Source organism: Mugil cephalus, chromosome 20, assembly GCF_022458985.1.
Source record: "Mugil cephalus isolate CIBA_MC_2020 chromosome 20, CIBA_Mcephalus_1.1, whole genome shotgun sequence".
Taxonomy (NCBI): Eukaryota; Metazoa; Chordata; class Actinopteri; order Mugiliformes; family Mugilidae; genus Mugil; species Mugil cephalus.
This window is the reverse complement of record NC_061789.1, coordinates 2,958,096-2,979,683: the sequence shown is the minus strand read 5'-3', so window position 1 is coordinate 2,979,683 and position 21,588 is coordinate 2,958,096. Positions and strand designations below refer to the sequence as shown.

Genomic DNA, 21,588 nt, shown 5'->3' with positions numbered 1-21,588 from the left:
ACAAACATGTGGTGCACACGAGGAAGCGACATTCAAATCAGCCTGCTGAGCATTTTTCCTCCTCATCCCTCCACCGTGCAGCTGTGCAGCAGCTCTACATCATCTTCTTAATTAACGTTATGACTCCTCATCACATCACACGGAGCCGAGGAAACACATCGTCTTCCACACAGTATCTAACGTTAGCGTGACTCCGGCTCATCCACGTCCACGGCGTCTCTGCCTCCCTCCTCTCTAATCTCGCCTCCCAGCGCAGAGCAAACAGGAGCGTCTGCGGCGGCCGGTGAAATCCACGCAGCGCTTTTAACCGTCGAGGCCCTGGGCAAACACTCGGTGCCAGGAGGAAACGATACCGCGGCCGAATGGAAAAGCAGTTTGTAGCCGGGGAGCAACGCCCAGCGCTGACCGGCGGATAGATGACACTATCCCACATCTGACTAATGAAAAATAAATACTCTCTAAAGCACAGGTGTCAAACGTACGGTCCGCGGGCCAAAAGCGGCCCCTCAGAGGGTCTGATCCGGCCGTGGAAACTCCAGAGGAGGACGATATATTTCAATCAAAATAACTGCTTTCTCTAATTTAACAAGACTAAACAACTGAACTTATTTTAAGTTCATTTTCCTAATTTCCTTGTTCGTTTTTGCACTAAAACAAATGGATAAAATCAGGACTTGTTGTTTATTTATAGGTTATTATGCTGTCGTCTTAAAATGAGTTTAACACTCCGGCTTTAAAGCATCTGAAAGTAAAATAAAAGCCGTATCCAGTCCCACAGCGTGAGGAAAACGGAAGGTTTATTTGAGTTTACGGTTCATACAGCTCTGTTAATTATATAGTTAAACATTAAAGAAAAACAAAATAGAGAAATAAATCCTTTAATACTTCATGCACTCTACACACCACCTATAAATAAGACACAGATATTTCTCTAAACCTTAAAAAATCCACGTCTGGTCGGGAGTTAAGTTTCAACAGGAATTAGACGAACTAATAATTCACATTAAGCTGCATCATTTCTTCTTTTTTTTTTTTAATAACTCTAGACTCGAGGGCTGAATGAATAACAGATTCTACGGGATCTGTTTCCTATTTAAACTCCTCACCAGACTTTAAGGACTAAAGATTTGGACGAAACGTCTTCGAGGAACTCAGCGAGTTCGGTTCTGACTGTTTCAGACTTGTTTTCAGACACAACATGACCTGGACGACTGGGTTTTACAGAAAAGTCTGTTAGTTTAAAACGTGGACGGGAAAGATCCGATGTCCATTCATAAAATCCTCTCCCATTTCCCTGAAGCCTCCTCATAGAAATCTATGAGATCAGAGGAGCGATGAACGCCGACTGGATTTAAAAAGTATGAAGAGAAGAAAGACGAGAAACTACAGGAAAAATAAGTTTAAACTGAAGTAAACCAGTAGCTACATTCACCCTTAACATCCAGTCAAATATATCATGAATAAACTTCTATTTATTCATCTTTATGTGATGTTTTGTGTTTTTTCACCTGCTTAAATAAAGATTTAATAAAAAGAAACTATGATTTTATGACCATCCCTTCCAGCTTCCTGGGATATTGAACTAAACTTGAATTAAACACCAAAAGAAATCACTGATTTCTTGAGGTTCGTCTCGTTTCATCAAACCTTTAAATACGAGTGTGTTTTCTCGTTTGCAGCTTTCCAGACGGCCTCTTATTTGTGGCTCATGCATCGGCACGTTGTACTTGTTTAAACAAGTAAACAATGTTACGGGACGTTTTCAGACAGGAAGCATCGTCTCCTGTCGGGAGAGGAACGAAGCGCTGGATGCTCTGTTCATTCAGACAAACGGAGGAGAAGCCAGAGGGAGCGGAGTGCGTCTAAGGCAGCGAGCGATTATTCGGACTTGGTGCCGGCCGTCAGCTTGTCGGCGCGTCGAGCAAAAGTCTCGGCCACGATCAGAGGGAAGACCAGCGAGGCGTCGGCGTACACCTGAAGACCCAGAGCAGAGCAGTGAGACAAGCTTCTCTCCTTCTGTTCAGAAACCACGCTCAGCGTTTTAGACTCTACGTCCTGCTGCTGCTCTCATGCACCCTGAGAACAAAGCCTGTGTCGCCACCTTGAGGCTGAAGCCGGAATCACCGGAGCTGGTTTCAGGAACTGAGAACCAGACTTTATTATTAAAACAATTATGTTGAATAAAGCGATGCCTTCTGGAGGCACATTAAAACTTAATTAAAATGAAATTAAACCAAAATAAAAAGAAAAGAAAACATGGCCGATCAAACCACTCCGGTTTTGATTTATGCTACTTTCAGCTACTGGAATTTTATTTTTGTGACTTCGGTTTAATTTTATTTATTATCAAATTTGGTGTTTTGTGCACATTCATTTTTTTTTTATTTTATTTTATTTTTTTTGTAATTTTTAAATTAAAAAACAAACAAAAGAATGAAATGAATGAAAAAATAAAAAAAGATGAAGGAAAAATAAAAAAATGATTTGGAAAAAAAATCTTTTCTGTAGTGTAAAACTAAAACAAAAAGTTAACATTTTCATCTAAATTTCTTTCCTTCAGTGAAACAGGAAGTAGTTCATACATCTGGAACATCCTGACCCTGTTCCCGTTTATCTAAATAACATCTAAAGTGGAGCCAGTTTCAGATCAGAGGTAGAAAAAAATCTGTGTGTGATGCTTCAACATTACAAAATCTTATAGGATTTTCAAACACCTCTTAGTCTGAGCCCAGATTTATTTAAATGAAGTCAATTCTAAATTCTTGCTAGCATGCATTAGACTAAAGCCCAGTCTGTATCTAACTGTAGACCAGCTTGAAATGTTCTCGTATAACTGGCCTCAGTGACCGGTCGCCATTTATGATGAGGAAAAAAACACATTTAATGCTCCCAGAAACTAAATATTTTGTACGTTGACTCTAAGTGGAGTTTAATTTATGATGCTATATAGTCTTTGAAGTCTCGACGCGTTAATCCGAGGATGTGATCTAACTACGTAATGTCTATATCAGAACTCGTACCTTAACAGGTTTGGCGTCGGTCCTGATCTTGCCCCAGGACACGGCCTCGTCGGGTCTGGCCCCGGAGTCGGAGCCGTCAAACTCCTGACCCGTGTTCACGTAGACCGCGTAGTCCGCACCGTTCCTCTGGAAGGACACGAAGAAGAAGAAGAAGAAGAGTCACATGCTGTGTTTCCATTCACCCTTCAAATGCACAAAACCTAAATATCGCAATAAAAAAAAACCTCTAAAATATCTGAAGCTGAAACACTTTTACGCTCTCGTGAGGTGGTTTTTCAGACATATTGATATAAAAGTTTATCGCAAAAGTGCAATGGAAACACTTTTTTGGCTTTTCCCCGTCACCACAGAAGATGCAGGAGGTCATGTGACCAGTACATCTTCCTCAAAGTGAAGAGTTTTACCCCCAGGCATCCTAATTTACCAATGAAATACCAAACCTTTTATGCATTGGCCCTATAATGAATGATTTTATTGTGCCATGGTTGAAAGATCATAGTTATATCATATACTTTTAATGGAAGTCAATGGGACATTTTTGTCTGTTACGTTTACAAGAGGGTAGTAAATTTTAAATCTGATGCTACACAAAAACTAATATTGCAATCAAGTCAATATTTTAGATAATATTGGTCACATCCAAGACTGACCAGAAAAAAATGCCAACATTCAATTTATTGGAAATAGCAAATTTTTCTTTTTTTTCCCCCATAAAAACAACAGTGACTTCACGTAATCAATCTGACATTTAAAGGGTTAAAATTTCTCAAAAATATTGATTTTTTGGTAGTTTTTTTAAAAGTGTTTTAAGAGATTTATGCAGAAAATTTTAGCAGTTTTTGGGCGTTTTTCTCTGCTTAGGTTACAAGAGGGTGGTACATTTCTTTCACGGTGTTCTGTTGACCTATTTTATTTTTAAATTTCAATTTGTGCAGCGATAGACTTTGTTACAAAAAATTGGGCCCCATATCCACTAACAGAGCCAAAATGGCCACCAAATGAAGAGAACATTTTTGACTAAATGGAAAAAAATGTCCCTAAGTTTGCCTGAGGGTTAAGAAAAGGTGTGACTTTACGAGAGTTACAGCTCATTCGCGAAACACCTTTCAATGGAAACACGGACAAAGATCGAAATTTCAGAAATGTCGCTTTTAGCTAGTGACAGGAAACTTTAACATTTCACTGTATCTGATTAGTTTAATCTGATTTATACAAGATATCCATGTTTTATAGTCAAATCCAACCTGTGAACCAATCAGCTATCGTCTAATAACTTGAAGTCTGGAGTCTCTTTATTGGGATCATTGGGGGCGGAGCTTTATGTGGTGACATCATCTGACATTAACAAAACGTCTCTGATTGGTCGTTGGCGTCACCACTTCCTTTCCCTCTTTAGTTACTAAATCTACCAAACATTTTGCAGAATTATACAAAAACTTACCATGAGGTTAGCGTTGGCGATGTGATGTTTGACCAGCCCTCCGCCCAAGATGATCATCCCCGTCCTCTTGGCGAAAACCGCCTGGCTGTTCAACCTGCGAATATCTGCAGGAAAAAAAAAACACATTCATGATGCAACAACACTGATCTTGTTAACGTTAAACGTTAAAAAAACGTTATCTTGTTGACGTTAAACGTTGTTCGTACCTTCTACAATGTCCAGAACTAAACCGGGGTTTCTGAACGAGTGGAAGTAGATCATGTCGCCCAGAGATCCGTCCGTTAAAGCAGGACTGAACACGGGGATGTTATTCTGAAACAGGAAGGTGTGATTAAGGGTTTCACATAAACTTTCTGACACTGGATAGTGCGACGTAATCCAGGACTCACCTTGTAAGCCCAGTAGTAGACGGAGTCGGTGTTGTTGATCTCTTTGCCGAGACGGTGGATCATCTTGGAAGGAGTCCAACGAGTTCCCTGAGAGGAGAAAATATCATTTCAAAAAAAAGTTCTGACTATTGGGGCAACAAATCTTTACATGTGGACGGCGGCTTTGAGTTCGGACCTCGGTGTTCTGCTCCAGCAACATCTGGTCCAGGATGGGCATCAGCCAGTCTTCAAACTTACAGTAGTTGTCGTTGGGCACCAGGAGATTCCCGATTCTGCAGAGAGGACAGAGGACGAGGACGACGGATTAACGCCACATTTACAGGAATCAGATTTTGGGGTTTTGTAAGTTTCTGCCGAGCGTCATGACGGTGCAGGTACCAGATCTGCTCGGGCTGAGTATCCAGAGATGATTTCATGATGTAGGGGATGTGTTTTATAATTGGTTGGACAACAGGAGGAAGCAGAATATAAAAGTTGTATTTTTATTTAAGCTTTTTCTGGATAAAACTTCTTCAATCTTTTTGCAGCTACCATACAAATGAATTAATTGAACTCGAATTATTTGTCATTTATTTTTTATGAAAAATGTGCTGTCATTGTATTTTTGGTTTTGTGGAAAACTTTATCGAGCTATTTCTTCCAAAAACATTGGAAAAAATAAATTAAACTTGTGTCTAACCATGAACAGATCTCACAGTCCATGCAAAATGGAGCCAAACATATTGTTGACGTCATTTGGAAACGGCAGATACTCAACTTGAGCAGATCTGGTACCTACAAGGAATTCAGATGTTGCTCGGCCTCTTCTTCTTTTTTTTGCTGAGTTCTGCAGCAGAAACAGCGCCACCATAGGCCCGGCAGTGAAGATGGAAAGTTCGGAATAATGTAGGAGCAGAACGAGAACACTTGTTTGTTATTTTGTTGTTTTGTTTTTTTAAGGGTGACCAAACGTCCCCGATTTCTCGGGACAGTCCCTGTTTTGGACGATCTGTCCCCCAGCTAAAGCTGTCCCAGAGAATGTCCCCAATTTTAGCTTTTTATGAATGAAAAAAAGTTGTTGTGCGCGGACTACAGTTATTACGGTAGCTGGTCGGGCTGCGATTGGCGTTACAGACCTAACAGTTTAAAAAATATGAATAAATGTGTCAAAACAAATGAAACCATAATTTTCCCCGTTTCTTCATTTCATCTTGACAACACATTTTTTTAAATTACTGAGCTGTAAATGTCCCCAAACTCCCACATCAGCAGGCAGTGCCAACACGGGGCAACATACCGTGATATAATAGCCCTATAATATCATTTTGGTACACGTGGACACGGCCTAATACAGTCTCAAGCTACAGCCGAGTGTTGTTGATGTTCTCTTCTAAGCCAGGACTCCCACAGGAGGAGGAGGAGGAGGAGGAGGAGGAGGAGGAGGAGGAGGAGGAGGAGGAGGCTGCGCTGGGTTTCTGGATGCAACATATCTGCTGGAGCAGATTGGAGCTGCTCTAATCCTTGTGGAACCTCGTCTGCATTTAAGAAGCGTCCCAGAGACATTTTAGCCAGAGAAAACAGATGGTTTGAAGGAGGAGGAAGGGAAGCTGCCTATGTCATACTGGAAAACCTGAACATCTGTCTCTAATAATAAGTTCATTTGCTCCTGGATGGAGTGTGAGTGCTGGGGATGTCCCGATTCTCCTAGAGTCCAGGAAATCTTTCTGTCAAAGTCAATGTAGTGTGGAGGGGGGACATTTTTTTTCGTTATTATATGAATTTTTATATTAACATTATTTGTAATAAAGCATTGGGAAAGCTGCACCGCGAGACACTGTTTCAGACCATTTTCAGTGCAGTGCTTCTTAAAACACATGGTGCAACTGTGTTACTGCGAGACGTGTTTTTTTGTTTTTTAAAAAATCTGATGTTGACCAAAGAAAAAACATTTTTTTGAAGGTGTTTTCAGGGCTAAAGTTGCACTGCTAACAAGTGGCCATGCAACCTATTTCACTACTAGTGTGGAATTATTCTATAATATTTACTCATCGTGACAGTGAACTCAACCAGTAGGAAAAAATGTCATGGCTGAGAGATCAAAAATGTGGTTTTAATGGAAGTCAATGGGACATTTTTGTTTGTTATGTTTACAAGAAGGAAGTAAATTTTAAATCTGATTACACAAAAACTAATAATGCAATCAGTCAATATTTTAGATAATCTTGGTCATATCCAAGACTGACCTGAAAAAAAATAATAAAAAAAACTCAAAATGATTGAATCTTTGGTAGTTTTGTAAAGTGCTGAAGAGTTTTAAGAGATTTATGCAGAAAGAAAAATCTGAAAAAAGTTTTTATAGCAGTTTTTGGACATGGACGTTTTTGTCCACTAAGGTTACAAGAGGGTGGAAGACCAACATTATCTAAAATATTGACTTGATTGCATTATTAGTTTTTGTGTAGCATCAGATTTAAAATTAACTTCCCTCCTGTAAATGTAACAAACAAAAATGTCCCATTGACTTCCATTAAAACTCCATTTTTTAACCTCTCCGCCATGACACAGTAAAATCATTCATTCTGAAATATTAGGGCTTCACTGATGAGAAAAATGGTCAAATTTGTCATTTTTTTAGAGAGATTTGTTACAAAAAACTTGTGCCATATGCACTAACACAACCAAAATGGCCGCCAAATGAAGAGGAAAATTTTGCCCAAATGAACAAAAATGTTGCCTGAGGGTGAGAGGAATCAATGACAGTGGATGCAAACATTTCTGAAGGGTCACTTCCCAGCCCTGCCCTGGTAAAATATGAAGCTGTATGAAGAGAAAACCTGTTGAAGCTTTAGTAGCTTGGATCTCAATGCGACCGACCTGTTGATGCCTCTCAGGCGCAGCTCCTTTCCAGGGAGACTAAAATCTCCCAAGTAAGTGTGAGCCAGACACTTGATGAAATCCTCCTCAACGCCTCCGGCCGTCGTTACAATCACGTCCACCTAAAACAAAGCAACACTGTCAGATAATATAGCGCAGAACCCCTTGAGTCTATTTCATATGTCGGAGGATTTTCCGTCACCCAGGTCACGGTACAATCACAAGCGAAAGGAAACAAGTGGAGTTTCTGTTTCATCCAAGTCTTAGTTAGTTTGGGTTTTCTTAAGGTACATCTGTGGAGCATCCAGCCCCTGGGAACATACAAGTCATGCATCCGTACTCATGTGGGGACATTATGTTTTAGGTTTATTGCAGCTTATTTTGCTTTATTTAGACACTTTTGTCTGCCATATACTGGTAGTGAAGGGTCAACACATTTGTTTATTTATACTTATTAACTTTTCTAGTTTGATATGACATGAAAACATGCATTAAAATAAAGAGTTTTATACCTTTGTTTACACATTGGTGACTCAAACTGTAACACACGGTGAAATAATACCTATGTCCACATGATTATTTTTTTCAAAGACTACTTCAATTTCAAAGATGATGCTTATTTTTTAATACTTCTCAGGTTCTACTAATCTCAAATACCTAAAGATCTTAATCTCATCAAAGAAATGAAGATGCGTTCGAAAGAAATGATTGGGTCTCAGGTTAAAGGTTAAAGCTTGGAATGAGCTCTTACTAGAAAACATTCAGATTTTTTCGAAGAAAAAGTGGAAACACACATGATTTAAGAAGGAAACTCAAATTAAAAAATATAATAAACACTATCCGCGCTACATCGACAAAGGTAAATATTTTTAAAAAATTTTAGACTCTTTTACACAGAGATGATCTTAATTACGTTCAATGTTTACGATGTTCAAAATAATCTAGGATTTTTGTTTCTGTTGCTGAACCATACATGAACTCTTCATTTGTCTTCATTTGTCTTTACTGAATTGTTTCTATATTGTTGTTGGAAACTGATGCAACTTCTACGTCCTTTTAATTGTCGATGGTTCGAGAAAAATCTAATCAAAATCCTCCTGAAACTCATATGACAAAGACCTGAAATTTGAGGAAGTTTCCATCCATTTAAAAGAGAAGCTCTGCTGCCAATAACAGGTCGATAGAGAAACAAAACAAGATCAGTTTCCTCCAATTAGAGTCGAGTCTCTGGTCGTCACCACCAGCAGATGTTCCTAATAGAAACGTCTCCAAGAAAAGTCCAGCTTCCTTTGTTTCTTTAGACGCACGTTTCATTCATATGTTTATATCTGAATAAACAGATTTGTACCATCTTGTGCTCTGCCAGGTAGCGGATGCTCTCTCGGACTCCGGAGCTGATGAGGTTGGAGGTGTATCCCAGGAAGATGGTGCAGCCTGACTTCTGTTGGGATTCATCCGACTCTTTGGACTCGTTTCCTTCGTCGGCTTCCGCCGGCTCAAGGCGCTTCTCAATCTGTGGGTGTAAAGTTAAGACGTTTCACTTCTCAGCTCTAAAAGACTCCAACTCCCCACCAGTCATCAAGAAACTCTAAAAAGCAAACAGTGTGTTTTCTGTGTGTGACGACGCCTCTCACCATCTGGTTGATCTCCTGGAAGGCCAGGCCTAAGCTGCTGGCCTGGAAGCCCGTGGTGAGGTAGGACTTCATCACCGCCTCCAGGTCGACGCCCTGGTTGAAGTCGTAGCCTCGGATCTTCGGCATGTCCTCGGGGAGCTCGCAGCTGGGCTTCAGGACGGCCTCCATGGCCACGGAGGGAGCCTTGTCTGCCATCTTTTCTGCAGAAGCAAATGGAACCTCATCCGACATGCATCGACATCAAGAAACAACTCTCTGCTCTCTCTGCGCTGACCGTCAGATGCAGGAAACTTAAGACGATCCTGAAAGGCATGTTCTTCAAAAAAGCTTTTTGCATATTTAAATTAGTTTGTTTCATCCACAGAAATGAGTGTTCTGCAAACACCAATCAGCCATAAACATATAGGAAGTAAAATACATTGATTTTAACTGTAGTTTAAATTTCCTCAACCTCATTATTTATGTATTTATGCATCATAATTCATGATTATTTTGTTCAAGGCCTGTGCTTCTGAGCTGGAGGAGCCCCTTATTTAACATGAGCCTACACCTTAGGCGGGTCCCCCTGCATCATCATCTCTGTCCCCAAGAAGTCACACCTGAGGGATGAGAGTTTGAGAGTTTGGTGCGTTCCATTTATATCCGAGAGCGGAATTCGGAGCTGGGAATGAGGTAACACCTGAGTTACTGGTGTTCCAGTTACAGAAGTCGAAAAACAAGATGGCCGTCCATGAAAGCTCTTGTCCAAATATAACTTGGTGTCTTCAATATTTACTTTTTATGAATGCAGAGCGAAATTAAAGTTTATAAAAAAAACAACAACTTGATATGAACTAACATTATTACTATAACGTTAAACTAAATTTAGGTTATTTAAGTTACAGAAAGTGTAAGTGGAACAAATAACTTGAACCAACTCATGAGTTTTTTACTAGAATTATTTACAGTGATAAAAAACTACAAGACCACGCGAGGCAGAAATTTCTAAAAATAGTCAAGTTTTAACAGTTTTAATGTAAATGTAAAAAAAAAAATACTATTAATCACAGTTTGCTACAATCCGATGGTGTTTGTCTCTGTTTTGGTTTTACCAGGCTATTGTTTTTAGCCATAGTTAGCATGACATGAGCTTGTAGTTCCCAAATAACACATGAGAAACTTAAATTACACTGTAACAGCATTTCAGTGTATGTATGTGGAAAAATATTGTCTGTACGACCAATGTAGTGCAACAAAAACTAATCAGAATTACTGAGAGTGTGTAGAGGTGGTTCAGGCCTATAAGTACCTGGATCTACATCTGGATCACAAACTGGACTGGACAGTATGTAAAATAGGTCAGAGCCGTCTCTACTTCCTCAGGAGAATAGGGTTTGTTTAATATGTGCTGGACGCTGCTGGACATGTTTTACCAGCTTCATTTTTATTTTATATTATTATTATTATTACTACTATTATTATTACTATTATCTAATCTAATCTAATTTATAGGATATTATTAAATCACAAGTGAATGCTATTATCTAGCTTCAATCTAAATCTGTGGAGTTAATTAAATTTATTCATAAAACCATGAGTCGTCTGTATTTCTGAAATTACTTTTCTCTTTTTGGTCTAAAAGGTAATCTCTGCATCAATCTACCAATCAAAAACTTTCTAGCTAGCAACAAAAGCTAAGTAACATAATTTTTTTAAGTCTAGGACTATTTTTTTCAGGAACTTTTATCGTAGAGGGAAAACTTTAACACACACTGTGTTTAAAAGGTGTAAAAACATCAGTCAAAACATGAAACATCCACGCGTGGTGCTATTAGCCCAGAGAGCAGCTAGCTGACAGTGCTAGCTAACTAAGCAGTTAGCTGGTTTTAGCTTTAATTAAACTTTAACGTTGGCAGAAAGAGATGAAAACACACCTGTTATTTGAGAAGCTTTAGACGATGAAGGCGGTTAAGTCATTAATGTATAATTATCTCTCCTGTAAACATCTCGCGTGTCTCCGTCGGCGAACGAGCCTCTGCTACGGGGAGTGGGAAAGGACAATCCAACATGGCGGACGCGTATGTGCGCGAATACAAAAACAAAGATGAAAAAAGTACAAATTTTCACACAAAGTTTAACAAGTTATTAACTCCTTGACGCCACCGCTTTCACTCAGCCTGTAGAGATAACATCTGCATTCCTCCAATACCGGTTTGTGCGCATTCAATACGAACCTAGGAACCTTTTGCCAGCACTAGTTTCTCGTAGGACCGGTCAGCTTGAGAGCAAAAACACAAATAATTAATTTTTTAATTAATTGAAACTCAGTTCAGGCGTCAGGTTATATAATTTATTTTAACTTGTGTTTTTATGTATTATATTGTGCTTTGTACTATCTACATTGTTTTTATGTCTGTTTTTTATATCATATTTTTTGTTTTCATGGTTCAAACTTGGCTTATTGATTCAAATGAAATATAAATGAGTTCAGTCTGTGTGTTTCCATGTTATTTTTATAATAAACCAACTGGAAAGAAGGCCTTTTTTTTTACTTCCCTAAAAACTTTGTTTTATGATTTTACACTAAGCAAAATATTTATGTAATATATTTTGAATTTATCAGCTCTTAAATCAATGTCTTATTTTAGTAGAGGGTAGAAAAGGCACTTAAATACTTCAAGAAATGCCACACAGGCATTTTTATTTATGAATTATTATTATTTACTACTTTTGAATATTTTTATATATTGAACGTAGCAAAATTAAAATGAATAATGGTTATGTGGTTGTGTTTTATTATTGTTGAACTGTGTGAGCAGAATAAAACTCTTTTCTGAACTCATTTTAAGCTCATTCATTCTTTGGGGTTTACAAGTAAACTCTCACTCTAAGTGGCTCGTCCTTTTAAATATTAAGTATAAATTAGGAATAAATGGAAATATTCAAGCACCAACTGTTACATCATTTTGATATTTAAGAAAAATACATCTGTTATTGTGAAAAAAAAAAAAAGAGAATTATCTCAATCCTCTTTATTATGACACAGTCGACCTCTTGTTGTGCATGTTAAAAAGTAAACACGGACCCTTTGGAGCCTGAAGCACAGAATCCTGCATAATACCTCAGCCAGTAATCTTTTCATCAGCAGTGACTCTGAAATTCTGTGTGGTGTTTGTGACATTTCCGACGCCAGGTTTTCTGACCTTTCCTGTCACAGATCCTTTGAACTGCCCCCTACAGTGATTAAAAAAAGGGCTGCAGGTCAAAAGGGAAAGTCAGGAGCCGTCTGTGGGCAGACCCTCCTGGACATCCTGAGCTACTGTGGTCCCCCTCCGCTGAGGACTGTGGTGGATTTCCAGGTAATAGCTGGTTCATTTTCTGTGTTTTGAAGCCTAAGGCAATGTCAGGGAAGATGTGCAGCAGCAGCAACAGCATTCTTCAGGCACAAAAACTGGTGGATCAACTTCGGGTGGAGGCGAGCATGGAGAGATTCAAGGTATGTAAGAATCTGAGGACATTAGCTGAACCTTACCTCATCCTGATCCGAATCCAGACATCTATTATAATTGTGTATTAGGCAGTTTGAAACCAACATGAGGCGTCCTTTGTCCCAGCAGATCTCACTGACGGCTGCAGACCTGGTGCAGTACTGCCAGGAACACAGACGCAGCGACCCTCTGCTCACCGGCATCGCTGCCTCGTCCAACCCTTTCAAAGACAAGAAGACCTGCGTGCTGCTTTGACCACGGAAACCTCAAAGAGACGACCACAAACTATCCCCTGTCATTTGAGTCCCCAAGTTGGACAAGACAAACCTTCAATTATGGAACTTAACCAAACAATTATTAACCAATAATTCACAGAGAAAAGAGGCTTTTATTGTGACGGTCAAGTATTTTACAAGTGATTTGTGTGATTAGTCAAATATCCATTATAATAACAGACATTATACTAAAAAAATTAAATAGGGTAGTGAAATATTTGTTTATGATTTTGTTTAAAAGGTTATTTATCGGAAAGAAATCAATATGTATGTTTTTGTTTTTTGTTTTTACTTTTTAGTTGCATTGTCAAAACAAAGGCTGTAGCATTTAAATAAAAATTAACCACATCTTAATGATACTCGCCATGGCCTCTTCTCTCTTCCACCATCAGGCAAAAAATGTTCCAAAGCATCCGGTCTGCAAGTTCTGCATAAGGTGTAAATAAAGCACCAGATTAACACTGAAGATATCAAAACTATTATGGGACACATGAGGAAGTATGAAGTAAACACAGGGGTGGAATATATATATATGTATATATATATATATATATATATATACGCACACACACACACACACACACACATAGATATATATATATAATAAGCTACGAATACAAGAAATGTTGTGTGTATTTGTCTTATTTTAAGAGCTATATACAGTCAGGACTGGATTAAAATCTTCCTAATTTACACTATTTCTTACCAAAACGTCTTAATTATTTTATTCCATAATTAAAATGTATAATTAAATATTATATAATACAGTTTAATAAATAAATAATGGTCCGAATATATTATGCTTATAAATCAGTGCTGGACTTCTAACGGCCTGACGTCGGTAGCATGATGTGACGTCATCACGTGATCAAGACAACAACTCAGCTGTTAGATGGGGGATTCAGGTGCACTCGGGAATGTTGGGACAAATGCGAGGCTTACACAAAAGAAAAAACACTTAAAACTGCGATACAAAATGAAAATTAACTCACTGAATGTGTTTTTAGTTTTTCAGCGCCACAATACGCGTTGGATGTGTATTTGATGGGAAACAAATACGCGCGTTTCGATGTGACAAGCGTTTGAAGGGAAAGTTATGGAAAGTCGGAGCTTTTGGAGAGCGCGTGAACGCGGCATGGGACAAGCGAGGAAAAAAAATAGGAAGAAAATCCACGTAGCTCGTCTCCGTGGTTCATCCGTGGACTGTTTCTCTGTGTGTCCGTTTATTTAAAGACAATTGAATCAATTAAGGGAATAACTGGACGCACAGTGGCGGGCTAACGCGGGAAGACAACACCCCCCTTACCCCCACATCCCTCTCTCCCCGCGAACATCGGTCCCGTTAGCTGAAAGGACACGGGGGGAAAAATGGAGCTGGAGGACGGAGTCGTGTACCAGGACGACCCGGGGACATCAGCGATGATGTCGGAGCGGGTGTCGGGCCTGGCCAGCTCCATCTACCGGGAGTTCGAGCGGCTCATCGGGAAGTACGACGAGGACGTGGTGAAGGAGCTGATGCCGCTGGTCGTGGCCGTGCTGGAGAACCTGGACTCGGTGTTCGCGGAGAACCAGGAGCACGAAGTGGAGCTGGAGCTGCTGAAGGAGGACAACGAGCAGCTCATCACCCAGTACGAGAGGGAGAAGGCGCTCAGGAAGCACGCGGAGGAGGTGAGACGAAACCAAAAAATAAAACAATAAACACACCTGTGTCTCAGGTGTCCTCTCCTCCCAGCATCCCTGAGACACGAGTCCACCCTGAACACGTGGCCTGGCAGCAGACACCGTCTCCTGCGTGGATGTAAACAAGTCAGAGGATAGAAATGAAGGTGATCAATCGGTGTGATTGATCGTTGCATCAGATGGAGGAGAAGAGGCTGAAGGTGCAGGTGAAGTGACTCAGCGTTTCACTGGAGCCGTGCACCCACCGGCCACTTTATTAGGAACACCTCCACCTCCAGCCCTCCCCTTTTAAACTGGGATTACTTTAAAATAACTGAGAGAAGTGTTTTATTTTTATTTTTATGTGCAGCTAAGCTGCTGTGACCAAGCAGTTTCCCTTGTGGATCATTAACATGTAATATTCTAGTGATGTCCGATCCGATACTAAGTAAAATTCATTTTAAATTTTATTTTAAGTATATTGAGGTAGTGGGATTATTTACTATATACTGGAGCTAATACAGAAACAGAAAAGCCAAACAAATCGTACAAAATCTGTGAAAATGTTGCTTTAAACACTTACACTATTAATAACTACTATAAAATAACAATTAATTGTGTTGTGGTTTAACCTGAGGTGTTTCACAAGGTTTGTTTTGTTCCCTCAACTCAATAATTTAATTACTTTCTACTGTTTTCCTACATCAAAAGTATCAGTTTTTGATTTGAGGATCAAATTTAGAGCCGGTTGGTGTAAATACAGGACAGGATGACGGATGACATGCCTTCACAGTTTAGTGCAAACTATTGCTCATCTTTGCAGAGTATAGTACCCACTGGCCAATTCATTAGGTACACCAGTGGATGCATTATAATATAAATAGTCCTGTATTAAATCCTCTGGTGTTGAGCATGAGCAGAGATACTGTACATGTTGATACAGTCCAGATAGAAAACATTCACTACTGTACCTAATGTTTTGGCTCGTGAGTTTATGTTGCATGAACTTAATCTGGTGCAGCTTCAGACACGTTCTACACAAACGTGTCATAAGGTTAATATCAGGTGATACGTGAAGATCATGCACTCTCTTGCCAATTCATTAGGTACGACACATGTTCCTATTATTTTGACACTGTAGTTAACAGGTTAAATAACAGAAACACTTTATAGTTTAGTCAAGAGTAATTTACTGTCATTTTGTGAGGATGCATTCACTAGTGTATCTAATGAAGCGGGATAGAGGAGAGCATCCCTCCACACCTTTGTGCAAACACTTTTGTGTTCCTCAAGTACCTAATGAAAAGGCACTCACAAAAAGAAGAATAATAGAGAAGGAGTCCACTAGAAAAGATAGAAAAGATAATAGTTAGTTTCATAATATGATGCAAAATAAAGTCGTTAGTTATGTAAGTGTCTAAATTCAGCATCTCTTCATAATGTTTGACCCAAAAAACTAAATATTTAACCCGTTTTTCTGAGGCCAAATATTTTCTAAACCTGTCTGCATTTAAACAAAATACTCAAAAATAAAAAAAAACTCCTCACATGTTCAAACCAAACTTTATTGGTGTTTTATTACTGTTAGCTCGATCACTAATGCCCTAGCTAACTCATGTTCTAATGCTAAATGTAGCTGTTAGCTGTATATGTCTCAATTTAGCATCCATCCAGCAGCCACTAAGGAAAAAGAAATAATTTACCATTTCGTACCATTAGCACAGCTCATATAAGTCACGTTTTTCTAACCTTTATCTTGAGCCTTTTTATTTTTTTTTAGATTTTGGGAAGCTCCCCAAAGTTTTGAATGTGTATATTTAGGTGTATAATCACGGCCTCTTCCTGGGATAATTCCTCAGACGTGTGTGCGGTGACTCTGCTTGGAGCCTCTTAGCGTGAAGGCCGACGTGATGTGATGTGACTCGGACCTTCTGTCGCAGCTTGGCTCCTTGGCTCCGGGCTTCGGACGCCATGCCAGCGGACACAGTCTGCACTACGGGAGTGAAGCTGAGGCAGGATGACAGCCAGACAACACTCACGTACATCGGTCGCACTATTAAATATAAACATCCTTATACGTGGGATTGTCCTGGGAAACACTCTCAGTCCACACCCCTGAGGAAGTAATGGTGTTACTTCCAGGTCATGTGATCCTTTGTCCGTTTTCCTTTTTATTCTTCTTATGTCTTGGGTTTCACCAAACCAACCCCCCCCCCTAAAATACCAGAGTAATGAAGGGGGTCACGTTACTTTTCCTAAAGACAGACTGGTAAATCTTTCACGTGTATTGACGTTTCCTTTTACTGGATGGATTGACGGTTCCCTGGTTCTTATCTGATTGTAGCATCATTTTCTCTTCTCTAATCCCTAAAATAAGACCGGGACTAATTTTTTTATCTGGGGACCTCTGGGAGTTTGTGATAATTTCTGTGATCTTAATCCCATGTGAATCATCCATGTCCATAATTTGTCCTGTGATTGGATGGATGGATGGATGGATGGATGGATGGATGGATGGATGGATGCTTTATTCATCCCAAACTGGGAAATTTCACAGTTGCAGCAGCAACGTACAGGCACCCGACACCATACATACTATATAACAGGAAAACACAATATACTATATACACAGTGTTTACAAGAATTAGAAAAATAAGTGAATACCATCAGATGAGGAGGAAAGATGGATCTAATCTGGTGCGAATCGACATTTCTGTGTTTTAAGGGTCAGTTTTTACTTTTTTCCACACTTTTGTTTGATTCACGACTTTTTTTCCTATATGTACCCCAGCGTTGGACGAGTAAGAAAAGGTGTTTTTAAATCAGTCCTTATCTGTCAGTGCAGCCGTTAGCTTTAGCTTAGCATAGGCGCTGTAGTGTAGCTTTGCCAATTAGCCACTCGTTCGCAAAAGTTATAAATAAACTCAGGAGTTTTTACTTCTTGTGCCTGTACTTACACATGGAGTATAAATGTCAGTGCAGTTAACATGAACGGGATTGTCTAAGGAAGATATAGACTTAAGACTATATTCCAGCAAATCAATCCTGTTAAAGGGAAACGCAAACGTTTGTCAAGATCGTTGTGTCCAAACAAATTTAATCTAATTTGTAGTCAATTTGAATTAATTTGTTTGTTTCTTTTTTATTTACAACTTGAAAACCCTACAAAAGGGTGTGAACATTTGTCGATATTGTAGCGTAGGAACTAAATAAATCATTATTCAGCGGTTATATGGTCCAGGGAGGACAAAGTAAAGACTTGTTTGTCCAGGGGACGAAGGGAAGCCACATTATTAGGGCCTTACCCATCTGGACAGGATGTGGACGCTGACTCACAAACATTCTCCCACTCGGAAGCAGATTTTCCAATTCTAGTTCAGACTTAAAATCACTGGACATTGTTGTGAAAATGATGTCTGTCCTGTTGTGTTATGCACTCGCAGTGTGTTTGTGTGTAGGCCGTCTCATGAATGGCTTCATTGCTGTTGATTCTTGTGCTCGGACGCTCGTGTTTGGTGCAGCGTGATGTATTTTTAGCTCGTCAAAAAACCACTTCAGCCCACCTCAAGACTATTAATAGCTTTGTCTTTTTTTGTGTGTGTGTGTGTGCGAGTAGAAGTTCATTGAGTTCGAAGACACCCATGAGCAGGAGAAGAAGGACCTCCAGAACCACGTGGACAGGATGGAGTCTCAGTCTCGGCAGCTGGAACTCAAGATCAAGAACTACGCAGACCAGAGTGAGCGCAACACACACAAACGCACAAATCACCCATTCATGGACAGCAATCCCATCAGTCATTCAGTGTGTTGCCTTTTTACACTCTCTTCATGCCCCCCCCCCACACTTTGATGTCTGTATCACGGCTTGTAATGCACACACTTGCACAACCATACCCTCCCTCCCTCCCTCCCTCTTTGCGTGGTGACGGTAATGGGATTATAGGATTTCTGTTATTCCCATCCTCCTAATGCGGCAACGCATTACCGCCCGTCCTATTGGTGGATCAAAGCGATCCGACTGCCTCTTACGTTGGAAGATGTGGATTCATACAGTGACTGTTCCACTACCGAGACTGAAGTGAGTCATTCAATCACACAAAGCTGGGAGGGGAAGGAAAAAAAGATTAATTTCCTTCCGTATTTTATTTATTTATTTTCAACTTTTAGCATTAGCAAAGCGAGCAGTTTGGTTTATTCTGGCATATCAAATGTAAAGAAGTTTGTAGTTCTATTCCAGTGTTAGTTACTTTATTGTAGACATTCATTGCACCATTGGTTCCAACCAACCTGCTGCTGCTCCTCCCACTGAATAGTAAATCATTTATTCATGACTGTAGGTTGAATCACCAACTCTGATTGCCTATAGAGGCAGAGTCCACGGCTACTGAAGAGGTGGCAAATGATTAACTTTATTTTCTTTGTTGGTTTGTGTCGTTAAGTCTCATTTTATAGTAATTCTTGTGTACCACAGACTGTGTAGTCTCCACTACGTCAGTTGTGAACCCAAACATTTCAGGTTAAGGGCGGTGCCATCTTGGAATTTTGGCATCATCTGGTGCTGAGGTTTGCACAGTAGCGGTGGAGCAGCTGTAGTTATGACCCATCCATGCTGCTTCTTTCTACAGTCCACCATCCAACCATCTAACCATTCACACAATAATAATACATAGCAACATAGGTTTACGTTCAATTAATATAAGGTAAAAGAAATAGTAATAAAGGAGAATAGATTTTTTTTTAAAGAAAAGATAGAGAATAAACTCAGATAAAAATAATAAAGGTGTCATCTTGCAATTTTGACGTCATTTGGAGCCAGGGAGTTTGCTGTTGTGTTTCTATGTGTAGCTGTGATATCAGTGACCCACCATCCAGTTATATAAACAATGCACCCCATTATTGTCCATTGGGAAAAGTGAAGCCAAAAATCTGGGGATAAGGGCGGTGCCATCTTGGAATTTTGACGTTATCGGGAGCCAGGGTTGATGATAACCCATCCATACTACCACTAAACTCAATAGTCTGTGAAGTTTTGACGTAGCTTAGCTCCTACTGGCATAAGTGAAGCCACTGCTATGACATCGTGCTACCTCTGACAGTGTAATAATCATTTGCTGCTTTATTCTGTTACCATTACACTATGGTACTATTATTATAATAATATTATATTTTTAACTTCTTTGTAAGTCATTCCAGCATCCAAGGGTAATCTCATTTAATATATGCCCATGTTTGTTGAATGAAAGGAAGTCTTGTTTTTTTTTTTTTTGTACGATGTCATGTTTCAAGTTTCCCAATTACAATTTTTTTACATATTTTGGTTATCACGTATCTCATTACCTCCAGCATGGCTGTTCTCTAGACACCAGTTCTTTCCTAATCTTTGGAGTTATGGGAAAAACCTGCCAATATTTTTCCGGTTTAACTCCCTCCAATCCATTTACACATAACAAACCATTCCTCTTCTGTTATTTGTTCATTCAACGGCTTTTCTTATATAGAATATATAGAGAGGAAGATTTCCTGCATGACATCAAACTTTTGTATACAGCAGATTACCTGAATTTAAGGCTTTTTATGCCACTATGACAGGGACAAATTACATTGTGTGATTTTTAATGGCGTTGCATTGCGCTAAATCTCATTTTTGGGTGGATATTACAGTGTTAAACAGATTTTTTTTATGTAATCTTGACACATTCAATTAACATCGTAATGTTCAGATTTGTCAAACTTCCGAATACGCATACACAAGAAGGATTACCAGAGACTTCCTCCCCTCCCTTCACGACTTGTCTCTAGGCTTTTGGTGACTCACGAAAGCAACGGCTTCATCTCACAACATGTAAAGGCTTTAACTGTCGAAATTGATACCATCCGGGTTTCTTACATCCCGTCTGTTGCTCCAACTCGCTGCGTGGCTTAGGCTAAACCTGACGCGCTAATAAGGGGATTAGTTGTTTTTGTCACTTCGTAAATCGGCCCAACACTGAAACCCACTTAAGTCAGATTAGCTCCTCTGTCCTCTACAGCACCTGCCAGGAAGTCAACAATCAGTCACCGACTTTTATGTACAAACATGACACAACCAGTTCTCTTCTAACGAGGTACAACGAAGGTCTGACATGTTAAAAACCACATTTGGACGTGGTCTTGGCTGCTTGTGGCCAGATTGTTTTAACACAACGAGGTTGTGATCGGCCACCCAGAATACATTTCATGGTTCGGAAACAACGGTAGATAGATAGATAGATAGATAGATAGATAGATAGATAGATAGACAGAAGGAGATTCAGTCACCCAAGATGCATTTTAATGCAGGCTTTAGCTAGTGGTACGCTCAGGATACATTTCATGGTTCTGAAACAACAGTAGGTAGAGATCCATTGTTTAGAGACAGCAGCGTTTTGGAGACAGCGGCGTTTTGGTCCGTGTCCTATTTCACCTCAAGTGATGATAGTACTAGAGGTGCAAACACAAATAGGTTGGGATCGGCCACACAGAATGAATTTCATGGTTCTGAAACAGCAGTAGATAAAGATCCATTGTTTAGAGATAACAGCTTGTTGTTCAGTATTCTACTGTGTGCCAAATGATGTCAGTATTTATTGGCATATAAGGAGATTCAGTCACTCTAGACGCATTTTAATGCCAGCTTTAGCTAATGATGGGCCACTTAGGATACATTTCATGGTTCTGAAACAACAGTAGGTAGAGATCCATTGTTTAGGGACAGCAGCATTTTGGAGACAGCAACATTTTGCTCTATATCACCTCAAATGTTGATGGTACTAGATGTGCAAACACAAATACGTTGTGATTGGCCACCCAGAATGAATTTCATGGTTCTGAA

The 21,588-nt window shown here is 39.6% G+C and overlaps 2 protein-coding genes across 15 annotated transcripts in view; one reads left to right on the top strand and one right to left on the bottom strand.

The window, feature by feature from the left end:
• Window positions 1-780: 780 nt before the first annotated feature.
• On the bottom strand, window positions 781-11,462 carry dhps (deoxyhypusine synthase). Its single transcript, XM_047571705.1, has 10 exons — window positions 11,251-11,462; window positions 9,338-9,537; window positions 9,052-9,216; window positions 7,704-7,825; window positions 5,026-5,122; window positions 4,851-4,937; window positions 4,668-4,773; window positions 4,462-4,565; window positions 3,021-3,146; window positions 781-1,974 (listed from the first exon to the last, which is right to left on the bottom strand). Exons 2-10 carry the CDS (start codon window positions 9,530-9,532, stop codon window positions 1,879-1,881), a joined length of 1,098 nt encoding a protein of 365 aa, XP_047427661.1. The 5' UTR covers window positions 9,533-9,537; window positions 11,251-11,462; the 3' UTR covers window positions 781-1,878.
• A 2,682-nt stretch (window positions 11,463-14,144) lies between these two features.
• spag9a (sperm associated antigen 9a) overlaps window positions 14,145-21,588 on the top strand; it is a 29,713-nt gene continuing 22,269 nt past the window's right edge. For 4 of the 14 annotated variants that reach the window (XM_047571774.1, XM_047571764.1, XM_047571769.1 and 1 more), the window contains exons 1-2: window positions 14,146-14,747; window positions 18,355-18,475. In XM_047571774.1, coding sequence (XP_047427730.1) covers window positions 14,448-14,747; window positions 18,355-18,475 — 421 coding nt within the window. In that variant the 5' untranslated portion in view covers window positions 14,146-14,447. Of the gene's footprint in view, window positions 14,748-18,354; window positions 18,476-21,588 lie in introns of all 14 variants that reach the window. The other 10 variants (XM_047571767.1, XM_047571775.1, XM_047571770.1 and 7 more) reach the window with 5 other exon arrangements.